Raw genomic sequence first — 19,876 nt, forward strand, 5'->3', positions numbered from 1 at the left:
CCAGACCCAATTTGATAAACATTTTAATGTAGTTGAGTTACGGTTCTTGTTTGTGCTTTTCGACTTAAACACAAAAAAGGAAAACAAACTGTTGTTTTGTTAGAAATGTGAATGAATTATTTGAAATAATTACAGTCAAAAGCGTTTCTTTTACCATCGTCAAGATAAGAACAGCCACGTTTTGGGTAAGTACTTTTGGCACTTCTCGGCACCTGTACTTTGGTTGGCGTCTGGATTGTGTTGTTATCGAAGCGTTTGTGTCAGGTCACAAAACACCTGCTTCAAGGTTCGTTGTCTGTGTTTACAACCCATCTTAGTTTAAGTTATCACTCACACGTAACCTGTTGTATCTTGACATTTTTGCTCTGATTGCAAATAACTAGTAAAAATGGAAAGCGTTGCAAATGTTTTGCTCCTAAGCTAGCTGTTCGGAAAACTCAGCAGTCTGTGTAGTTGATTTATTGTTTTCTTTTTCTTTCTTCTTCATTTTTTTTTAAATAAAATTGATGTATTTTAATTAAAGCAATGTTCAAATAACCTTTTTGTGCCACAGAAAAATAGAATCTAGTTCTGAAGCTAATTGAGTATAGAAGCTAAAGTTAGCGAAAGCGATGCTCTCCTGTCCTGCTAGCTTTACTTTGATACCTGAAAAAGCCAGACATAAACGGTTGAGCTCGAAACTTTTTGAAAGTCTAATTCTAAATTCTTATTTCATTGCGAATCAGACACAAGGGAACAAGACAATCACGTATTTGACAAACTTGGTCCTAAAAACTGTTATAGCTGGGTGTGGCTCTGCTAGCCTCATGACAAAGACTGGTCAAACACCGACGGTGCAACTAGTGTGACCTGTTGGAATACGGATTTCTTCCGTTTAGATTACTCCTATTTTTATCTAATTTGACTGACCTTTATCTGTTGTTAAAAAGGTGTATTTGCACACGAATCTATTAATGGAGTTTTCTGATGAAAGTTAATTATAAAAGTTTGATTATTCATGCAATGAGCGGTGTAATTGAAATAAATCACCTTGAAGCAAAAATGGAAGATTAATTATTTTTTTTATTTTTATTTTTTTATCCAGCTTTGGCATCATGTCTGACAAAAGTGAGCTCAAAGCAGAGCTTGAAAGGAAGAAGCAGCGCTTGGCACAAATCAGGGAAGAGAAAAGAAGAAAGGAGGAGGAGCGCAAAAAGGTCCTATGTTTTTGTAAATCTTTGTTGATATTGAGAATTACTCCCATTATCCCGATGAAAGCATGACAGATTATATAATCCCATATTTTTTCTGATATTTAACAATCTTAATGCTGTAACAAGCAGGCTAAATTGTACTTTTTTTTCTTTTCTTTTTTTCTCCCTTTATGAGGTTTAAGTTCAAATTAATAAATTGTATTTTTAACAACTACTGTGCAATCAAACATACCAAACACAGTCAGAGACAACTAACCTTCATTATAACATTTCAGAGAGCAAGTCGCTTGCTTAGTAGTTTTGAATCAAATCTATTTATACAGTGGTTTGAGAAAGTTTGGGCACACCTGATAATTTTCAAGATTTTTCTTCATAAATCATTGGTTGTCTGGATCATCAATTTCATTTCATTTCATTAATCATATAGCAGATGAACACAGTGATATTTGAGAAGTGAAATGAAGTTTATTGGATTTAAAGAAACTGTGCAAAAATTACTTAAACAAAAATAGGCAGGTGCGTAAATTTGGGCACCCCAACAGAAACATGCCATCAATATTTAGTAGATCCTCGTTTTGCAGAAATGACAGCCTCCAGTCGCTTCCTATAGATTCCAATAAGAGCCTGGATTCTGGTTGAAGGTATTTTGGACCTTTCCTCTTTGCAATACCTTTCCAGTTCAGTCAAATTTGATGACGTACGAGCATGCACAGCCCGCTTTAAATCACACCACAGATTTTCAATAATATTCAGGTCTGGGGACTGAGATGGCCATTCCAGAACATTGTACTTGTTCCTCTGCATGAATGCCTTCATAGTATTAGAGCTGTGTTTAGGGTCATTGTCTTGTTGAAGTATCCAGCCCCGGCGCAACTTCAACTTTGTCACTGATTCTTGAACATTGTTTATAAGAATCTGCTGATACTGACTGGAATCCATGCGACCTTCAACTTTGACAAGATTTCCAGTACCTGCACTGGCCACACAGCCCCAAAGCATGATGGAACCGCCACCAAATTTGACTGAGGGTAGTAAGTGTTTGTCTTGGAATGCTGTATTCTTTGTTCGCAGAGCATACCGCCCCTTGTTATGTCCAAATAACTCCATTTTAGTTTCATCAGTCAACAGAACCTTATTCCAAAATGAAGCTGGCTTAACCAAATGTGCTTTAGCACTCCTCAAGCGACTCTGTTTGTGGCATGTTCGCAGAAAAGGCTTCTTCCACATTAAGGCCCGTACACACCGGGACGAATATTCGCCAGGCGTTATTCGCCAGCGTTTTTCGCCACGTTTTTTGTGTTCACACCCAGGCGATTTTCGCTGACGATGAGTGGAGCGAACATGCAATTTCATTCCCTGACATTAGATGGCGCTTAATGTAAAACAGAAATACTCCTGTACACAAGGTGGCGCTGCGCAACTTTACGCTTCTTAAAGTCGCTTTTCACTCAGAAGAAGAGAGCAAGTATTTACACGCTTGTCAGAATCAAACAACGAAAACATGAATATTTCAAGCACCAGTAGGTCCAACTGGTGCTTGGTTCGGGGATATTTTAGAATGTCCGTCATTATTGCTTCGCGGCTGTGTAGACGCTACTTGGCGTCTATCTTCTTCGCTGGTATGTGTGCTCAGCAAGGCAGTTTTGTGTTTGAGCGCCCCCAAGTTGTGTTTTACTGTAACTTCAGAAGCTCCAGACACGTGAGCAAAAGCGCCATTCTCATTGGTCGAGTAGATTTCGACGCGACGCGTCGAAAAAAAAAACGAACCCGAGGCGTTTTTTTTTTTTTGACGCTTTAACGCCTGGCGTTTTTTCGCGTCGGTGTGCACACTCTCATTGGGGCCCTTTGTTTAGTCACGAGGCGTTAAACAATTCGTCCCGGTGTGAACAGGCCTTTACTCTCCCACACAGCATCTCCTTGTCCAAAGTGTGCTGAATGGTTGAACGATGCACAGTGACACCATCTGCAGCCAGATCACGTTAGGTCTTTAGAGCTGGTCTGTGGGTTGAGTTGGATTGTTCTCACCATCATTCGCCTCTGCCTATCTGAGATTTTTCTGGGGCGGCCACTCTGGGCCTTTGCTTGAACTGCGCCTGTGGTCTTCCATTTTCTCTCTATATTCTTCACAGTGGAAATTGACAGCTGAAATCTCTTAGCAAGCTTTTTGGATCCTTCACCTAAACTATGATGTTGAACAATCTTTGTTTTCAGGTCATCTGACAGCTGTTTTGAGGTTCCCATGTTGACATTCTTCAGAGAAGATGCAAAGAGGAGAAAAACTTGCTCTTGGCCACCTTAGATACCTCTTCTCATGATTGGCTTCACAATTGTATGTAGGTCAAGGGTCAATGAGCTTATAAAACAAATTTTGTGTTCCAATAATTATTGCTAAAGGTAGTCAAATCAATAAAACAACAGGAGTCCCCAAATTTACGCACCTGCCTATTTTTGTTTAAGTAATTATTGCACAGTTTCTTTAAATCCAATAAACTTCATTTCACATCTCAAATATCACAGTGTTCATCTGCTATATGATTATATTAAACTGAAATTGATGATCCGAACAACCAATGATTTATGAAGAAAAATCTTGAACATTATCAGGGGTGCCCGAACTCTCTCATACCACTGTATTTATGTTTTTCACACTATTACTCTTTGGTAATGCTATTCATCTGTGAAGTCTAAACAAAGTGCAGTTAATGCAAATGAGGATGGAAATGAGGTTAGTTTTTACATAAATCTCTCAAAAGAAGTTGTCCTAAAGTTTTGCGTTTGTGCTTCAGACGGACCAACAGCTGAAGGAAGCTGCCCTCCAGGCGGATGATTCGGACTTGGAGAAAAAGAGACGGGAAGCTGAGGCCCTTCTGCAAAGTGTGGGCATAACCACAGATGTTTCAGCCGGTATATTTATTTCTACATTTATAGCAAACGTGTTTATTTTTTTGTCTGCTTTTTAAATCTGTACTACCCCATTCTACAAAAAGAAAACACACACACTGTTCTAAATAAATGTTTGTATGTGATTCAATTTACATCCTTATTTAGTAGCAAATTATCAAAGTATTGCACTTAATTTTCAGTTATTATTATAGGTAATTGATAGATATAATTATAGGTATTCTTCAATGGATCAGTTACAGTCAAGTTCTGCTAACCAATCTTTTTTTTTTAAACATTTAAATAGTTTTTTGTAACTTTGTGGTTATAATTTACCTTGAATTAGAAAATTAGAGAAGTAAAGAGTGGTTTAGAGAAATAACGATGACTGGTTTCCGTTATTTTATCTAGTAGAAGTTGTTTTAAACTTGATTTAAACTCATTTTTACTTGTGATTTCAGGACTAAAATTAACAAATTATTCTGTTTTTATTTTTGGTAAACATCGAACAGGCCAATAGGCTAGTACAAAGTAAAAGACGAGGGGATTTTTTTCTATAAATAAAGTTTGATTTGATTTATGTAGCTATAATATATTTTAATTTTATTACTGTAAGAACTTTCTTTTTAAAAAAAATGAAGGTGATAGTTCTGAATTTATTACGGTTGAATTTGTTTTGTGAAATGTTGACCTAAGATGTAAAGGAAGCATGACATGAATATTTAAAACAATAAAAACAATCTGCAGAGATGCAATCCCAGCCAAAGCTGATTGTCAGAGCACTGACATGTCATTAACAGCAGATGGCAGTAGAGATCCATAACAAGGATCTCCTTTAGAGGCCACAAACATAAAGCAAAACTTCAAAAGCACCATGGAGGTACTACGAATGACTATCTGGTGTTTTTTTTATGGTGTTTAAAATTGAAAAAAATATTTGATTATGAAGTTAATGAAGGCAGCTTTATTTTTAATTCTGTGTATATATAATATATTCATATTATTCTGTGTATATATAAATATGTATATATCCTCCCTCCTCATTTTGTGGAGTGAAGTTCCCTTCTAGAGAAGTTCCCTTTTGATATTTAGAAGAACTCTGTCAATACATCCTCAAGCAAAACTTTAATGACACATTTTTGCTGCATTGCTGTAAATAGTGTGGTCTCTCATCATTGTAATTTTTGATAATTGTCTTTATCTCCTTCTGCAGTTCCTGCTCCCACGTCTCCCATTGCCAAATCTGCAGGCACGCCAAGTGAGGCAGGGAGCCAGGACTCTGATGGAGCTGCCGGTCCCAGGTACGCAGAAGCCCTTCTTCATTCTACAGAAAAAGTTCCCAGCTGAGCAGCTTCACTCAGAAATAGTTACGGTCTGGGAGAACACAGCTGAATTTGCAGCTTTATTACGTTTTCTCTTTATGGAGTTTCTCAAAAAGTGATATTTTTCTCTTTTTTTGTTGCATTTTTTGTTAGTTACACATGAATTGTGCAGTAAATCAGTTAGAAAGCATTTTGAGAGAAGAGTGAGAAGGTTTCAACGTTTTTGGGCCTTTTTGTGCTCTTAACCTTTAAATGTTTTTTTAAATTTTTTTAAGTCTTCTATCATTGCCAAGAACGATGCCAAGTCTTTGCTAAATGAGCCCATGTTCATTTGATTCATGTACCATTGAATTAGAGCGATCCCAAAGCAACAATAAAGCAGCATGCTGCAGTGACGCCTGGGGGACTTCTTAACCCCTCATTAGAGCCCCTTCCTTGGGCTGAAATTTAAGCTCCCCCAGCGTCCCATCAGCCCCGGTGAGCTGTTCCCCTTGCGCGTTGACTCATTTTCCTCACCAGCATGGCCGTTTCCTACACACATGGAGGTCATGTTGTCTCCCTGAGGGGTTGTCTCTCTCCCCTCCCGTCTCAGCCTGCACTACCCTCTGAGTCTTTTCGGGGTGACACCGTTTTTGCATGCTGCCCGCTGCCGACTGTGTCATCACTCTCTGGGGGTCTGTGTGTATCCCTGCATTTGAAGCAGACCCGCTGGGCTTTTGAAAAAAAAAAAGATGTAAATCAAAATATTTTCCCGTAATTAATATCAATTTTTCTGCTCAAAATCCAGTGGGCATGTTGTGTGGCAGAATGCTGTCTTTATAGCTTCTTGTTTATGCTTGGCTGTCTCTCTGTCACTAATGCCGCCTTGTTGGTGTGACACTAATCAGGACTCTGCACTGGGACTCTGACCCGTCCGCTCTCCAACTTCATTCTGATTCTGAGCTGGGGTACTGGACACTCTCTTCTCTACTTTCCTGGTCATTTTCCTTTCTCTCAGTCTTTGGCATGATTACTTCTTTGAAAGTCAGAAAAACTGCAGTTAACCTTCTTTGGGAAGCCAGTGCATGACATGAAGCTCTGATGAAAGCTTTTTAGTAACTTGATTTGTTAGTAGAACTTTTGCCGTTCCATGACTTTACTTAATGCCAGCTAAAGATTATGTCTGAAAGAGCTGAGAACGGTTAAATAAATCTAAGTATTGATGCTATTGCTTATTATGTTTGGATGTATTGTGTGTATGTTGTACCAAAGTTGAGATGTATTTTGTTTTTAGGCATGTCACCCCAAAATTGGGAATGGCCAAAGTCACACAAGTGGATTTCCCGCCTCGGGAAACTGTGTCCTATTCAAAAGAGACCCAGACCCCCGCCATGACCCCTGCCAATAAAGGTGACACAAGATTTTCATTTATTCACTTAAAAACCCAGACTAAAGTTTGGTCAGAGTAAAGGAAATAGCGTTTCTCCTGAATAAACTGAGTGCTTTAGAAAACATTTTTGGTCAAAATCTGCATTATACTCAAAGAATCGACCACTTCACGCTAAAATATTCCCAACAGGGGAACTGTGGGCTCACAAATGGGAAGCGGAAGCTCATGACAAGAGGAAGAGGTTTACCAAACACTGAGATGAAAGCAGAGGGTAAAAAATGAGGCCCAGGAAACACGAGAAGTTGGTGTGGAGATGAAATTCAGACAAGCTCTGCTCCTCTGAACCTCACCACCGACTCTGCTCGGGTATAATTAACGAGCAGGATGAGAAAACCAGTGACAGGAAGGAGAAATGCGATTGGAGCGGAAGATATGAAGCGCAGCGCATTCATCTGATTATTGCCTCTGAAGCGTGTTGATATGTATGTAATTGGTCGACCGAATTTTTCATGCGGTTGGACCCGGAGTACATTTGGGAGTGCGCGGAAATCCACATGTTGAACACATGTTGCATAAAATATGCTGAATTTGTGGTGGCGCTGCTGGTTCTGGGCTGATTTCTGTGATGGCAGTTGGTAAATAATGCGCTCCACTGAAACCGTGATTAGGATCTCTGTTTTGACCGTCCACTTTTTACCGGTTCTTCAGTCTGCATCAGTTAACATGCTTTTCAGCGAGGTCAAATTATGTGGAAATCTGTGAGCAGAACTAGTGAAGGATGAAGAGCATCCTTGACATTTTTTTGCTGTGGACTCTTTTGAGCGTAGTAGAACTGTGTTAAACAACGTAGGTTTTTGCCAGCCCCCCCCCCCCCCCCCCCCCCACCCCCCACCCCTGTTCCCCATCGCTACCACTGTGTAATCATTTCATCAACTCCCTCCCATCTCTGTCTTCTCCCCTCACCTAACAGGCATGTAACAAAACACACTCAGTGACATTGTGCATTTTCACACCATCGCTTCTGGCACTCGATGAGATGGCATCTTCTTCCCAGCTTGCTCCCCCTCACCACATTTCTGATGTGTAGAGCGGCATTGGGGCTGCTCTCTGATTGAGCCGTTTATTGTATTGTCAAAAAAAGGAGGCGAAGGCACAGCACTCTCAAGGTCAGCAGGCGGTGGCATTAGAGGGCCCCGCTTCCGTGCCCTGGCCGCTTCAGCCCCGAAGTTTCCCGCCGCTTTGACGTGACATTTCGCAAGGAAAAAGAAGTCGAAGATTTTAGACCAGCTTTCACGCACAAAACTCCGCTGAGCAGTTGAGGAGACAGTTTACTAATTCCAAGTTTTGTGAGATAATGGCGATCAGCATGACGCGCTGAGCAGTCTCTGCTCCCCAAAATCTTTCCTTATGGTTTTTCACAACACTTTATTTTTACTGTGGTATAGTTGGAGAGACTTGCTAACATTGCCTGCACTTAAGCTGTCCGATATTTACACACTGGTGTGACAAAAAGGCCACGTGTAGACTCATGCTCATGAAGACGGGTCACACAGGAAGTGGTTTGACCGAACTGTAAAGCTATAGGTGGGCATCGCCTTAATGCAAATTGACCTAACTTTACAACATGAATATTCATACTTCATAAAAAATGAATTCCTCTATGGTGGGAATTTACATTTATCACTAAATTAGGAAGGGAAAAAATCCCTTTTTAAAATGTGTTCACAACTTTACACACAATTATAGATAGAACTTTGAGATCAACGGTTTATTGTGTCAATTGTTAGACTTATTAAGCCTAACTTGTGCTATGAAATAACAAAAAGAAACAAAAAATAGGGATAGCAGCACCATAACTTCCAGATTAAAGCCCATCCAGGGTAAAAGCTTAACAGGAACCATGCTAGATTTACAAAATAACCACCTAGTTGTTTGATATAGAAACATTCAGTGAAGTGCTAAAAAAAAATAAAAGACTATTTCACTTCTGGGGTTTTATTTTATGTCCATGACAACTTTATACATGTTATAAACCTCAAGGTTAAAAAAAGAATTAACCATAAATTTGCACTCAAACTTTTTTAGTCTTGCACGTCTATTTGCATTAAAAAAAATGGGATTGGATTCAGTGAATGTCAACATCGGAGCTAAAATAAACTGACTATAAACATTGACTGGACAGAGGGACGGTGACATAGAGAATGACTTACTTCCGGCTCCAACCAGAGGAAGTCAATTCAGTCGTTATTTTTCTAGCATTATGGACACCGCCATTTGGAGACAGATGACATCCGTAAGTATTCCTCTGAGTCGGTATAAGTCATAATTTCTGTGGCAACCACTCCGTGAATCAGGAGTGAGCTTGTTCAAGCAACCACTTGAAAGCTTAAGAAAATCTGTCAATCAAACATTTTAGATGTTTGACATGAAACCACATACTTTTATTGAGGCCTCTGATTGGCCAGTTTATAACTTGAATAACTTGCAATACAGGAAAAAATATCGTGAAAAAAAGTAGAATGATTAAGAAGTAGTTAAAAAAAAAGTATCTGAGCAAGAACGTTTATTCTGACAAACAGAATGACTGAGGAATAGCTATTCATTTTTTCAACAGAAGTTTGGCCTCTTGGAGCCAGCGGGTACTTCCTGTTTGGAACGCGGGGGAGGAGGGGTCACTCAGTCCAGTTCTCATATACAGTCAATGACTATAAATCTAAAAGATACAGATAAGACATTCTCTGGTCTACTGTTTTCCAGTTCTTTGTTCAATTCTTTCACATCCTAACTCCTATCCAGCAAAGAAATGACTTCAGGAAGCCAGAGAAGATGGCTTTTAGATTTGTTTTGTTACTTTAAAACTAAAGTTGCTAACATGGATTTCTTTGGGTCTACATATACTCGTTGAATTATTAAATATAAACTCCTTATGGAATTAAATTTTTTTTTCTGAACAAAATTATGTTGGTCACTGAGTTTTGTGAACTTTCTGTTGTTAGTCTTCTTCAATTTTTGTGATTTCTGCTCGTTAGTCGCATCAATATTCGCTCTTCAATTAGAGGCTGTAATTATGGAGAGAGATATTGTTACATGTGGGGGGGGGGGGTAGAAGGGCGTACAGGTTGGTTTAGTGCGGCATTTCAAAAAAGGCTTGTCACAATTGCGCGGAGCATGCTTAGTAGATGTAATATTTAATTAAATATGATTGTTTTAATCACTCTGAATTCAGAGGCAGGTCAAAACTTTTAATCACAAAAGCCCTTAATGGCCTTTTTGTTTCAAGTGCTACTTCTGATTGTAGTGAGATTTTATCTACTTGATCATCAGTGCCGTTTCTTTTTTTTAAGGTAGTGGTTGCGTGGCTGATTATTTTTAAGCTGAAAGTTTCACTTCATTTCTCCATTTGTAAACGTTTTTGTTTGGTACGTGATCTCACCAATTTTCGGATTTCAATTAGTTTTCTGGATTTTATTTAATAAAAAGATTTGGAGTTCTTTGCTCCCAGCAAGTGGAATCTTTGCTTAACTGTTGGCCTCCATTTTTAAAAAGCCCATCAAAGTCTGTCCACGTGCTGGAGTCCAATCCTATGTCACAGGAAGTGAAAAGCACCTGCAAAAGTCGTATAGTAGACGTGTTTGCATTAATATATTATCTTTTGACTTGCGTTTGCGTTCCCCACCCCTTTCTCCTGGTTGGCTCCTCTCCTTTAGAAAAAAAAAAAAGCTTTTATTTTGTAAGGGGGTACAAAAGCCGTAATTGGGCCTGCTTTGAGAAAAGGTGTCAGTGCGTGGGACATCATTGATCTGGTTGAATTCAGTTAAATGCAACCCACCCTCCCCTTTTTTTCCCCCTGCCTCCCCCACCCAGCACATCCCCAGTGAGGTCACCAGGATCACTATCTTTTTTTTCTCTAAATGGCCATTTTGGCTGGCAGGTGCATTATACCCTTTATTTTCAGATCGTCTGTCCGCTCCTAATGCCTGGCAGGTTGATTGCTCCGGCTGCCCCACCAGGGAAAGGGCTGACGAGAACTCGCAGAACTCGCTGAAAGACGGTGATTACTGTTTTCCTATAAGCCTGATTGAGGCCCTTGAAAGGAGGAGAAGAAAAAAAAAGTAACTTTCTCCCGTTGGGTCCTCCATTGAAATGGCCGGTGCCATCAAGCCCAGCGCTGTAAATTCATCAGTGCTCCCAACAACCTTTTGGCCCCCAAAATCCCTGTCCAAAAAAGAGAAGAAAGGGACAGATGATGTTACCATTTAGATTATCTCAGCAGGGGGGTTCTGGCATAATCTAAGATTAGGGGCTAACCCTTGCAGGAAGTAACACCTTTTTTATTTTCAAATTAAAACATCTAGATAAATCCCCTCTCCTAAAGATGTGTTTGTATATTCATCATCTTTGAGGTGAGACCAGCGTGCAGTTTGCCAGCTGGTGTGGCCTGTATTTTGTTGTACATTCTCTGAGCTTGAATAGGAGTCGCAGGACCTCCTGCTAGGATGATAATTGCGCAGGCTTGCCGTTCAGGGAGAAGCTTGTCTCGGAGCAGCCAGGCGGAAAACCTCTGTGCCATCCCCATGCCACCTCTGAAGAGCACAAGACAATCCCAGCATCACCATCTGCTTTTGCACCATGCTGTCATCTGGCCGGTCCAATGGGGGACGGGTCCGGGCAGCTGCTCCCCCCCCTCCCTCCTCGCATGGTAGCCTAGAAAGAGGAGACTTGCTCCTGGGACACAGAGGAAGCAGCTCCACTGACAGCGAGGCGCTCTATTCAAAGGCTAGAGTCTCATTAACAGTTGGGAAAGACAGGGGTCCCAATGAGAACAAGGCCCCCGCTGCGCCATGTCCCTTTAACACAAATGACAAACTTCCCCGCTTTAGAGACGCGTGATCTTTTTGTTTTGAAAGGCGCCACAGTGCTGACAAATCCACCAAACACCAGGCGGAGATACAAAATCAATTGCCGCTCTCATAATTGCTGGATGGAGCGTTTTTATTAAAGGACTGAAATAATGAAGGTGGGAAACATCCACGGGGACGGAGAACGGTTCCTTTTGTTAATCAGACCAATGGTGTAACCAAGAACGGAGCCAGTTCTACACATGAATATGTCAATTCAGAGATGGAGGCGTTCAAATGTTGCTTTCTGTTGCTGCTTTTGTCTAACAAATCTGGATTTGTTTTGGTGGTGGTGGGGGGGGCCAACAGAGGAAGAAGAGGAGGAGGAAATTGCTGCCCCTCAACCCAAAGAGGAGATTCCTTCCGAAAAAGTTGACCAAAAGGAGGAAGAGGAAGGTATTTCACTGTCAATGAAACCTGATTATCACCTGAGTCGAGACATTCAGGATTTTTTAACTTGATTATTAGCTTAAACAGAAACAATTGACATGAAGTGTAAAAGTAGGGAGCATTGATAATCTGGGTTTCTTCTTGTTTCTCTGCACAGCACCTCCCCATGAGCTGACAGAGGAGGAAAAACTCCAAATCCTGCACTCAGAGGAGTTTACAAATTTCTTTGATCACAGCACGCGCATCATTGAGCGAGCCCTGTCTGAGCATGTGGACATCTTTTTTGACTATGTCGGCCAGGGCCTGGACGAGAAGGAGAGGTAAAGATTTCGATGTTGTAAAACTTTGAAACTGTCTTCTCTTTAATGAGCTGCTGATTGTTATTCTAATTCATTTTTTTGTAGTGAAATTCAGGCGGGAGCAAAGCTGTCCCTCAACAGGCAGTTCATGGACGAGCGCTGGTCCAAACATCGAGTTGTTACCTGCCTTGACTGGTCCCCCCAGGTTCTTCTTTCGTTTATGTTTGAACCCCCCCCCCCCCCCCCCCCCCCCCATGACACCCAAAAAAACCACACATTTTTGTCCAGGTTTTTCGCGTGCAGTTAGCCGTAATTGCTTTGAAACAACTGGCACAGCCATAATGGTTTATGATTATGTTGCTTAAGTTTGACAGAATTTATTTTCAGCCCAAACTCCCTCAGGAAATTGTTCGATTTGTCCCGTACAGATTGTCACTTTGCCGTGGTCCCTAATGATTTGTTTCCTCTGGTGTCTAATGTCATTTAATGCCTGATTCTGCAATGACTTGCGACAGTGATTGAACACCAGCTCTTTGTTCACTTGGCTGGTGGCTCGGAGCAAAACCTTTTGTAATGAGAAATTAACTATGGACATTTTGCGGTACCTGATACATAAGACGATCATTAATTGTTCCCATGTGTAAAGTGCTTCTTCCTAAATGTGGACTGGAATTGTTTAAGATGTTGGATGTTTTTTTGTGTGGACACAAATTGATGTTTTCTGCAGATCTGGTTACTCAAAGTGACCAAAAAGCATTGGAAGCATGAATGAAATATGAATCCTGATTTTTATTGACCGTCTCTTCTAGTATCCTGAGCTCCTGGTTGCTTCATACAACAACAACGAGGAGGCTCCGCACGAACCGGACGGCGTGGCTTTAGTCTGGAACATGAAATACAAGAAAACGACTCCAGAATTCGTCTTCCACTGTCAGGTATCATAAGCAGCGTCTGTTTTTCTTTTTCTGCCCCCCCCCAATGTACCTCCCTCACACTGCCACCCCCCTGCATTTATTCACAATATGAATTCACCATGTTGGCATTCACCTCCACCGCAGTTATCCACAAACACGTGTTTGTGAGGCGCCGGAGAAGACCTGCGCTGCAGGAGATGAGCGGGAATACGAGCCCTGCCGCAGGATAAAGTGTGTGTGTGTGTGCGGGGCTGGGCTGGTTATCATGTGCATCTAAACAAGGGGCCTGTGTTCAGACAAGCTCGCTCTGAGACCAGCGAGCTCCATCGCTCCGCTCTGTCGTATTCTAATGCTCGCCCTGGGGCTCCCTCACAAAGACGAGTTGAGTAGAAACACATGTTGCCTTCAGAGCGGATGCAGTCATAGTCCTACGGCTCAGTCAAATAAAACCCAACAGAAGGCGGAAAGCAGCTCCATGAGGTGACGTGGGAGCATTTTCATCACGTCGTTTGGAGAAGGATCTGCATTGTGATGGATGAAGGTGCAGAAGCCACTTCAAAAATCACAAAATACATCTTTTTGCAAGTTCTTATGTTTACACGCTTACATTTCTAGACTGAGCTTCCAGATATGGAAAAATATATTTGAATGTATTCAGTGAAAATGTTTATAAGAAGACTTAATATTTTGCATTTTGTGGTTGTTAAACATCCTGAATCCTTCAGTTATGGAGCTGTAACATTTCATTTAGTCATGGTTGGTTGTGTTTAGCAAATACAGGAAAGTTTTCTGTTTCAGCTTGATTAACCTAGCCGTTGTTGAGACTGCAGAAATTTAGTTAGTTCAACTTAAAGTCACACTCCGATCATCTTTTTGATTTATGCAAAAGCGTTTCTAGTGGTCTTTTTGTCATAATTATGTCATTTTTAACCAAAATCAAAACACTTGTGTAGTTTTCTGGGACATAGTTTCTGCAGAGCGGCAACAGTTCATCAGAAATTCCCTTTTGAGTTGTTGGTGGGACTGTTGGTGTGCAGTAAACCCGTCCCCGCTAGCTTACAGCCCCTCACACCCTTAACCTAACACCGTTGGAGCCATCCAGCAGTTTCGAGTCAGATGCCAGCTCGGGAGATTGTGGCCCACCCGTTGTGTTTTCCAAGTCACCAATACAATCTTTTTTAAATATTGTTTTTCGTCTGCTTCTGATTCACAGTGATTCGAACAAAGAAATACCTAGAAAGGCAATTTCTTGCTTAATTTTCAATATATGTCTTCCACCATGAGAAAAATGCCACCAAAAGCAGAATTTTCATTGGAGTGGGTCTTTAGGCTCTTCTTCTTCTTGGTCGACAGTCGAGTAAGTTTAGTGTGGGACAAACTACTGGAGTATTGGAGATCTTGATCTCTGCTGCACAGATGGGACGAAGCAGCCAGAATGGGTTCAGCGTGGACAATCATCTGTACTCAGGAATGTCATGATGGAGCAGAGAAAATGAACGATGGAGTCCTCACCGCCTCATATTCCCAACGGGGTCTTCAGGTTTTCATTAGTGGCTCCACAGCATTGTTACTGAGCCACCAGCTAAAGGCCATGTTTTGCTCTGTCATTCGCTGGCAACAGTAAACGGATGTCACGGTTTGTTACAGTGGAAGCACAGATCTGCCTGTGTGGCTGATGGTTACCATGGAAACCCACATTGGCTGCAGTCGCTGAAAAGCTGCTGTGGTCATGAACTTGCTCAACTTAATTCCTTGCAGCCAAATGCCGCCTTTAAGTTCAACCTTTGAAATGTTTTTCTTTCTTCTGACAGTCTGCTGTCATGTCGGCGGCGTTTGCGAAGTTCCACCCGAACGTGGTGGTGGGGGGCACATACTCGGGGCAGATTGTGCTGTGGGACAGCAGGATCAACAAGAGGACTCCGGTGCAGAGGACTCCTCTGTCGGCAGCAGCACACACGGTGAATACCCGACAGCGACCTTCATTGTTTCTTATATCCAAATGGAAGAACATAAACGACTCCCTCCTGGTTTCTGCAGCACCCCGTTTATTGTGTAAATGTGGTCGGCACCCAGAATGCCCACAACCTGATCAGCATCTCCACCGACGGGAAGATTTGCTCCTGGAGTTTGGACATGCTCTCCCAGCCTCAGGTAGGCTTTTCGCTTGTAGAAAACTGAATTTAGGCTTCCCGTCTCTGCAGGTCGTGAATATCAAGTCATCCAGAGCGGCCACTTCCCCTCTTTTCAGAGCGCGGTTTGGCATTTCTCTCCTTGTTTTTCCTGCGGCTTCCTTTTCATTTGGAAGGAAACTGTCTTTTTGCCAGCTGTGTCATTACTACTTTTGCTGCCAAGACTTTAATGTCAAACCCTAACTTTTTATAAAGTGCTAGTTGAACTTAGATTATGCATTAATAAACTGTCAGATGATTTTTAAAGGTTGTGCTTGGCCAGAGGGCGTGTTAGCATACAGGGCTGAACTGCGAGCGTGTAACGGATCTTGTTCCACGTTTCCCTCCCCTCTGCAGGACAGCATGGAGCTGGTGTTTAAACAGTCCAAAGCCGTAGCTGTCACCTCCATGTCTTTCCCCCTCGGAGACGTCAACAATTTCGTTGTGGGCAGCGAGGATGGCTCCGTCTACATGTCGTGTCGTCATGGAAGGTGCGTCTGTTGGCAAGCCGGAGCCTCGGCCTGCCTCCAGAGCGCCACAAGGAAACTGAGGCGGCTTGTTAGGCCCACCTAGGACTGACTGTCAAATAAATAAAGCCCACTCACTTCCCAGTGCAACTGCAATCCAGCACTTGATCTCCTGCTGTTTGAGGTTTCACTCCTGCCCAGTCATCCTGTTTTTCTTTTCCGCTTGTCAGTTGTGTTTGCAAAGGTCGTTCAATATAAACAAGGGCATGCATACATGGAGAACAAATCATTTTTTCCCCTTATCCTTTTCTCCCCCCCCCCCCCCCCCCCCCCCCTTTCTCAGTATATTTCTCAGAGTGAGACCTTATTACAGAGTTAAATCTGCAGTTCGTCCACAATGTTGTCTTTCGAGCGACTGCAGCTTCTCATGCTGGAAGGTCCTCAGTGCAGAAATGTGGCTTTAATCACAGGTACCATTAAAGGGACGTGTCAGCCGCACTAAATGTCCTGTTCTGCACTCAGAGCCTGCAGAGGGCTTAGCTGCTCCGTTTTGCACAATGGAATCACCTCTGTAATTGGGGGAATAATTTTCTACCTCATTTGCAATAGTATGATACTCTCATCACTGTTAATAATGCATAAGCATCACTCATGCTGAGTATTTACCCCTCTACATTAATTATCTGAGCCTCAGTTGGATAACAGCTCTGCAACATGCGGCTGAAGGGACTTTTGCCACCCTGCTGGTAATTACATGATATAAGTCAATGATTGCTGTGAATATGTCCAGCAGAGGTGCATCTGCGCTTGTTGTTTTTTTTGCTTGAGGTAATGTCTTAATAGTTTCAAACACCAGCGCCGACTGTTAACCCTTTGGATGCCGGCGCAGGTTTTTTTAGAATGAACTATTGCCACTTTTTTGCACTCATTCTGTCTTTGTGTTTGTGCTGACAGCAAAGCGGGCATTAGTGAGATGTTTGAGGGCCATCACGGCCCCATCACAGGGATCCACTGCCACACGGCTGCAGGACCGCTGGACTTTTCCCATCTGTTTGTGACTTCTTCTTTCGACTGGACTGTCAAGCTGTGGAGCACCAAGGTATGCGTCTAAAGGAGTTTGACCTCGATCACACGCTATCACAAATAAAAGCTTTGTAGCGATTTTATCGGCAAACAATTGTAGTAAACAAATTAACAAACATGTTGTCTTAAAAATTTCTAGCAGCACTTAAATGAGTCCAGTTAAAATCTTTTGTTGGCACCCTTCAGTTTTATGTCTCTTTATTTTCAACACTTTGGTTGGATTAAAATATTAAAGAAGATTCTTCTCAAAATATAAACAGATTAAATTATTTTTTGGAAAACCTTTGCCGTCTTCTCAAAAAATGGCTGTTTTTGACATTTGACTCCCCCAAAATTCCCTTACAAAACGCTAGATTCATTGGTAAGGAGAATGTTTTTTATTATTCAAAATTGAATTTCCTCCCTTCACCTTTCTAGTGCCATTTATTCTCTAAATGTGGAATTTTGTCCATTTTTAGATGTGCTGAAATCTGGTCTTTCCAATGAAATGTCATGTGTTTGGGTCAGATCTTAGGAAGTTTTTATTTTAATGCACTGGTTCTCAGGAGGGTAAATGAGAACCGTACTGATTAAACCCTTCCCCCCCACATTCCAAACAGGAAGTACCAGGTGGTTCCGAGAAGCCAAAATCCCATAGACAGCTATTGAGAAATAAACAGAATAACCCTTCTTGCTCGGCAACCTTAATTATTTTTATTTATTATTTATTTAAGTTTTTCTCATTTTTTTTCTTCCAGATTTTTCTTTAATGCAAATTATTCAATACTGGCCAATCAGAAAACTTAAAAAAAGCATGTGATCTCATGTCAACATTTGATTGACAGATTTTCCTGAGCCCGCTTTTCGGAGTGAACTTGTTGATCTTCCAACAAGTTCACTCCTGATTGGCGAGTGTGGTTGTCATAGCAATGATGACTCAGACAGACTTGAACCAATCACTGCTCACAGGGGATTTGTGGTTTCAAAATGTCAACGTCTATATTGCAAAAAAAAAATTGGCGACTGAATTGACTTCACTGATAAACCATTTTCTCACTCGATCCAGGTGTCCATCAGTTCCCTCTAGAGCAGGGGTGGGCAATTCCAGGCCTCGAGGGCCGGTGTGTCTGCATGATTTCCAGATAGTCTTGCCCTACTCATGGCTGATTACCTGGTTCAGGTGTGTCCAGCCAATTAGAACATGCCAGAGCAGGGTATGCTGGAAAACATGCAGGAATGCGGCCCTCAGTGCCCACCTCTGCTCTAGAGGGACAAATATAGACCCCAATGCAATGCATTTTAAATGGTAAATGGCATGTACTTATATATAGCGCTTTACTACCATCTTCAAAGGCCCAAAGTGCTTTACAGTCCCATTCACACTCTGCTGCTGAACACTGGTGCCAACCTTCCACCAGAGGCAAGGTGGGTTCAGTGTCGAAGTGTCCTTGGGCACTTCGACATATGGGCAGGAATCGAACCTGCAATATTTCGATCGGAGGTCAACCGCCCTATCACTGCCCCACAGCCGCCCTTTTAGTGATTTGACATTTGAAAAAAAATGTTAATCTGTATATAGAATATATAAAATGTATATATTTTTTAATAATTCAAAATTTCACAATCAAAACATAGAATCAAAAGTAAAAAGTTTTAGTTTGTAAATGTTGATATTAAATAAGTTTTTATTTCTGCAAATTAGTGACATTGTATTTGCTGTTCAAAGAAAAGGTAGTGAGCATGTTTATAAAATGCATTCAGCACTGGATAGCCCTGCACAATACAGGCTTTTAGAGGTTAGGCAGTAATGAGGGAATTCTGACATAGCCAAAAAATGAACAAAACCTTTTATTCTATTTTTTGCTTAAAAACCGCTTCTTTTTTTTGTTTTTGTTTAGTAAACTTCTGGCCTTCTGCATAATACTGCCCCCATAGGTGACAACTTGTACTGCTGCTCATAATTCAGGCTGTGGAGCTTGGCAGAGAGCGGATGTTCATTTGTTTTATTCATTATCTAGCCTTTTATTCATCGAGTTAGGCATTTATGTCTTGATTGAAAACAATGTTATGGTTTGCGTGTAGGTAAAGCATTTAGCGGGACAGCGTTTTTCCAGCCGGGGACGTTGGGGGGGTTCTGTTAAAAGTCAAATGCAGGATGTTTAGTTTGTTCATATTGCTGCTTTGAAGTTTAAAGACATTTCCCAGATGTGCTAGATGTGGACACGCAAATGTGCAAAGCTACGGTTAGCGGTTTGTAGTCAGAATAATTAGTCGCTGGGTTACAGTCCGACGGCTTTAGCTTGTCCACCAACTCGCATGTTGCTTTTTATTTAGTTTTGAAGATGCGTGTTTGTGCAAACAGATCACAAATGCATCTTATTCTGCCTCTTCTGCGCTTCTTTCAGAGGTGCTGATTAAACAGACACCATGCAGACCAGGACATTGTCTTCACTTTAGCTTTGGAAAGAACTGCAAGAGCGAAGAAACAAATCAATAATTGACCTTCTCCTTCTTTCTCCTGTGCAGAACAACAAGCCTCTGTACTCGTTTGAAGATAACTCGGACTACGTGTACGACGTCATGTGGTCCCCCACGCACCCTGCTCTGTTCGCTTGCGTGGACGGCGTCGGTCACCTCGACCTGTGGAATCTAAACAATGACACTGAGGTATCAAACATTTCCACTGCGTTCTACTGGGTCACTAGGTCTATTAGTCTGATCGTCGTTGTTGTTGTTTTAGGTGCCCACTGCCAGTGTGGTAGTAGACGGTAATCCAGCCCTTAATAAACTCCGATGGGGGCATTCGGGCAGAGAAATCGCAGTGGGAGACTCTGATGGACGAGTTCTCGTCTACGAGGTTGGGGAGGTGAGACTCTTTGACTTCTTCTACACGTGCATGGAGGTAGCATTTCCT

The 19,876-nt window shown here is 41.7% G+C and overlaps 1 protein-coding gene across 8 annotated transcripts in view; it reads left to right on the plus strand.

Annotated features, from left to right (window-relative positions):
* The window catches only part of dync1i2a (dynein, cytoplasmic 1, intermediate chain 2a), a 20,685-nt gene continuing 809 nt past the window's right edge, over positions 1-19,876 (plus strand). The window contains exons 1-17 of one of the 8 annotated variants that reach the window (XM_078939307.1): positions 44-185; positions 1,085-1,196; positions 3,980-4,097; positions 5,287-5,374; positions 6,283-6,372; positions 6,669-6,784; positions 10,720-10,815; positions 11,972-12,058; positions 12,210-12,372; positions 12,457-12,556; positions 13,161-13,286; positions 15,077-15,223; positions 15,303-15,416; positions 15,791-15,924; positions 16,855-16,999; positions 19,489-19,629; positions 19,703-19,828. In XM_078939307.1, the coding sequence (XP_078795433.1) occupies positions 1,095-1,196; positions 3,980-4,097; positions 5,287-5,374; positions 6,283-6,372; positions 6,669-6,784; positions 10,720-10,815; positions 11,972-12,058; positions 12,210-12,372; positions 12,457-12,556; positions 13,161-13,286; positions 15,077-15,223; positions 15,303-15,416; positions 15,791-15,924; positions 16,855-16,999; positions 19,489-19,629; positions 19,703-19,828 (1,893 nt within the window). In that variant the 5' untranslated portion in view covers positions 44-185; positions 1,085-1,094. Of the gene's footprint in view, positions 287-1,084; positions 1,197-3,979; positions 4,098-5,286; positions 5,375-6,282; positions 6,373-6,668; positions 6,785-10,719; positions 10,816-11,971; positions 12,059-12,209; positions 12,373-12,456; positions 12,557-13,160; positions 13,287-15,076; positions 15,224-15,302; positions 15,417-15,790; positions 15,925-16,854; positions 17,000-19,488; positions 19,630-19,702; positions 19,829-19,876 lie in introns of all 8 variants that reach the window. The other 7 variants (XM_011489777.4, XM_020713232.3, XM_078939308.1 and 4 more) reach the window with 7 other exon arrangements.

This window comes from Oryzias latipes, chromosome 21 (genome assembly GCF_053564925.1).
Source record: "Oryzias latipes strain Hd-rR chromosome 21, Olatipes_Hd-rR_3.1".
Lineage (NCBI taxonomy): Eukaryota > Metazoa > Chordata > Actinopteri > Beloniformes > Adrianichthyidae > Oryzias > Oryzias latipes.